The sequence below is a fragment of the Lepisosteus oculatus genome, chromosome 15 (genome assembly GCF_040954835.1).
Source record: "Lepisosteus oculatus isolate fLepOcu1 chromosome 15, fLepOcu1.hap2, whole genome shotgun sequence".
NCBI lineage: Eukaryota > Metazoa > Chordata > Actinopteri > Semionotiformes > Lepisosteidae > Lepisosteus > Lepisosteus oculatus.
This window is the reverse complement of record NC_090710.1, coordinates 31,817,158-31,821,021: the sequence shown is the minus strand read 5'-3', so window position 1 is coordinate 31,821,021 and position 3,864 is coordinate 31,817,158. Positions and strand designations below refer to the sequence as shown.

Here is a 3,864-nt window from a genome sequence, read left to right as displayed (position 1 = left end):
GACTAGGAGAAAGAAAACAAATACTTATAAATCCCTGGTATGATGTATTTCAATAATGAAATGACCTGATCTGTAGTTAAAATGCATCCGTGCTCTTCCCTACAAAAAAAGAATAATCCTAGATACAGCACAATTATGAAATATTCAGTGTGGTGTAAACATACAAGTCATTTCATACAACTGAAAACTTAATCACTGCAGTAGCTGACGGCGCAAAGTTAAATCTGCAGCAAATGATAATATATTGTAGCTACACATATTAGTAACTCTCTGGTTTTAGCGCAATAAATAAATAGAACACAAATATAACAATATAGCCAGCAGCCATATCACCCTGCAGCTCACTGCTCAGAGCTGGCAGCTGGCAGCCCTCTGGAGCTCAGCAGTGTGAGCCTGGTCAGTACCTGGAGGGGAGACTCCTGGGAAAAACTAAGGCTGCTGCTGGAAGAGGTGTTAGTAGGGCCAGTAGGGGGCGCTCGCCCTGTGGTCTATGTGGGTCCTAATGCCCCAGTATAGTGATGAGGACACTATACTCTAAAAAGGGCACCATCCTTCAGGTGAGTTGTTAAACCGAGGTCCTGACTCTCTGTGGTCATTAAAAATCCCAGAGCATTTCTCGAAAAGAGTAGGGGTGTTACCCTGGCCAAATTTCCCATTGGCCTTTATCAATCATGGCCTCCTAATCACCCCATCTATCATAATAATAATTGCTTACACTTATATAGCGCTTTTCTGGACACTCCACTCAAAGCGCTTTACAGGTAATGGGGATCCCCTCCATCACCACCAATGTGCAGCCCCACCTGGATGATGCGACGGCAGCCATAGCGCGCCAGAACACTCACCACACACCAGCTCTCAGTGGGGAGGAGAGCAGAGTAATATAGCCAATTCATAGAGGCCGATACATCGTATAAATCGCTTTGGATAAAATCGAATATTGGTAGTCTTAAAGCCTGACCCAATACCCTCTATTTTCGTGAAGACTTGTTAATGGTACTGCCTTTTTATGCCTATTTAAAAAAAAAAAACATTTTAATACAAACATAACACGAATGGTAGTTTTTTGGACAGCGACAATATGGAAAACGGTTGAGTAAATAATAACGCGTGGTAAACTCCGAGTCTGTATTTAAAATCTTAAAACTGTACAAAAAAAAACATCTTTGTTCAGTTGAATGGAAAAAGAGAAAAATTGAACATGGGAAAATATTTCACAGAGTGCTGTGAAGAAGGTTCAGATAAACCTGCTCGCAACCGGAGCGCAGGCAGGACTGTTCTGAATCGTGTTAATCCGTACTCGATTACACCTTTTCCGAGCATGTTGTCAAGTAAAGTAAATAAACCGCCGCTGGAGAAGGCCTCCCAAAGATAGCAGAGGTTAGTTTTTCGTCCTTTGATTTGAACAGACTGCAAACTCCCCTTTAAACACGCCCTTTAAACGCGTTTACTGTACCGCACACACTGTCAGGAACTTGGGGAGCGCAGGCAGTCCACAGTCTGGTTGTGAAAACCGTAGAGGACAAGCAGGCATGAATACTTCAAAAGCAAAGACCATTGCTGTGATCGGGAGGTGAGTTAGGTTAATAATTATGCAATTATGCTGCCCTTTTTAGTCTCATTCTGCAGATACGCTACACTGTAGCTAGTTGGTGTAAGGCGTAACGCTACAGTTTTACATTAATTTTTGATAGTGGACGTGGAAGTTGACATAATCGATCACGTTGAAGTTTTGCAATAAGAGCTTTTTTATTAACAACAAGGCGCCTTTTCTGAACAATTGCAAAACCCGGAAACAGTTATTATTAAATGCGGCAAATACGTTAAAAACTGTCAGCTGAGCACACTCTGCAGAAGCGAACTTGACTCGTCTAAGTGTAGATCGCACTTCCTTTCTCTTTGCTGTGCATAATTTTACCATTTAAACTTGCATGATTTATTTTTAGACTTTGAAAACTCTGATCACCACTCGCTGATGGATGAAAGTCTACGAAACATTTCGAACATTATTACTAACAGAAAAAGATAACATTTTTATTCATGAATAAAATCTGATTGTACTACAGTACGTCATGCTAGAATACCGGGTGTATAAGCTTTAGAAACTGTGGAAACGATACATATTTGGTGCGATGAATATTTGTTCACTTGTTACGTGTTTGCTGACTGAACACTGAAAAATACATCTGTTATTTCACAATACTGTGGGTACATCGACCCATATGGCCTTTTTCAGAATGGTCTTCTCCAGGACAAAGCAATACATTATTAAGTTATTGGTTGGAAGAACTTCGTTTGAAATCAAGTTTTACTTGATTATATAGGTATATTATTTCAGGTGGATTTAATTAATATTGCAGAAACACAACTCAAGTAGCTAGAATGAGTAGTGTTTGCTGTTTGTTAACAAACTCTTGAAAATTAAAAGTTTAATTGCCAGCAAAAATGAAAGGTTTTACTTTTTTTAAGTTAAATTTTGAGATAAAACTGAAAAACATAAAACAATATGTGCCTTTTCTTGTGTTTCTTGTTATTGTCAGTATGGACTGTGATGCCTAAGGTCAAAAAAGTATTTGGTCACCCCAAGTATACAACTTTGAGGCCAGATGAAGATGTGTCTGAATAATTCAGAATTAGTTCCAAAGTAATTCTGTGCTGAATTGCTGAATCCCACAGTAATCCATTATCAGAGAGATTAGCAGGGTCAGCAGCAACATGGAGTCTGTTCCCTGTAGGACATTAGGTGGGATTATACCCTGGACAGCATGCCAGTCTGTGGTTGGGCACACTCACAGCTTAGAGGTATCCATTAACCTCACCAGTATGTCTTCAGAGGAAACTGAAGCACCCAGAGAAAATCCTCAGGCCACACTGGAACCCAGTGCTCATGAGCTGTGAGTTAGCAGTAGTCACACCTATGCACTAAACATGCAGTTAGCCTCAACCATGCAATTCAAGCAAATTGCAGCAATTTTGAAGTCAGTGATAGTTGTCTCGGGTTTATTTTGTATTTTTTAGTTTTTCAGTATGTCATTATTTGATAAACGTGTGTGAACAACTCCACATTAGTCTTATTTCTAGCTGCTCCTAACTGTGAATAGGATCTAGTCATGATCCCAGCAGAACAGGATTAGGGAAAAGTGCCAGGCAGGGCTTAAGGAAGGAGTCTTCATGCTTTAATGTTTGGTTTGGTGTAAACCTGGAGTTATAGTGAAGATTAGATTTAAAGGGGCAACTTTAAGGTTAAATTTCTGTCAGGACTTGTCAGCGATGTTAAAAGCTATCAGCAATATCTCCACTCCTACAAAGTAATCTTGCTTTTTGAAACCATCAGTAAATGCCCATCTCTTGAGACACTTGCAATGCCCAAAGTTCCTATATGTTTCTGTTTTTTTCACCTCAGATAACTGCTTGATTGTACTAAATAAATGAGATGAAACATTTATGTGTACTATTGTGATAATTAACATAACAGCAGTAATGTTGCTATGGCGCAGTGGCTCTGTGGCTAAGGATCTGCACCTGTAGCTGGAAGGTTGCTGGTTTGTATCCTGTGGCCGACACAGGAATCATACTCCGTTGGGCCCCTGAGCAAGGCCCTTCACCCCAACTTCTCCAGGGGTGCTCTAAAAATGGCTGACCCTGCGCTCTGACCCCAAGCTTCTTTCCTGTCTGTGTGTCTCATGGAGAGCATGGAGAGTTGGGGTATGCAAAAAAACCAAGTTCCTAATACAAGAAAATTGTATATGGCCAATAAACTGACCTTATCTTTAATTGCATTGCCCTTTCCATTTGGACCAACAATGCTATAGGTCTAATTGTGCTCTTAACTGTAACTGACCCCTGGCGTTTGTAATGGTGCTG

The 3,864-nt window shown here is 40.4% G+C and overlaps 1 protein-coding gene across 1 annotated transcript in view; it reads left to right on the top strand.

Annotated features, from left to right (window-relative positions):
• Positions 1-1,434: 1,434 nt before the first annotated feature.
• Positions 1,435-3,864, top strand: part of cryl1 (crystallin, lambda 1) — a 40,320-nt gene continuing 37,890 nt past the window's right edge. Inside the window, exon 1 of the mRNA XM_015364231.2 lies at positions 1,435-1,573. Within this exon, the coding sequence (XP_015219717.1) occupies positions 1,533-1,573 (41 nt within the window). The 5' untranslated portion in view covers positions 1,435-1,532. The remainder of the gene's footprint in view (positions 1,574-3,864) is intronic.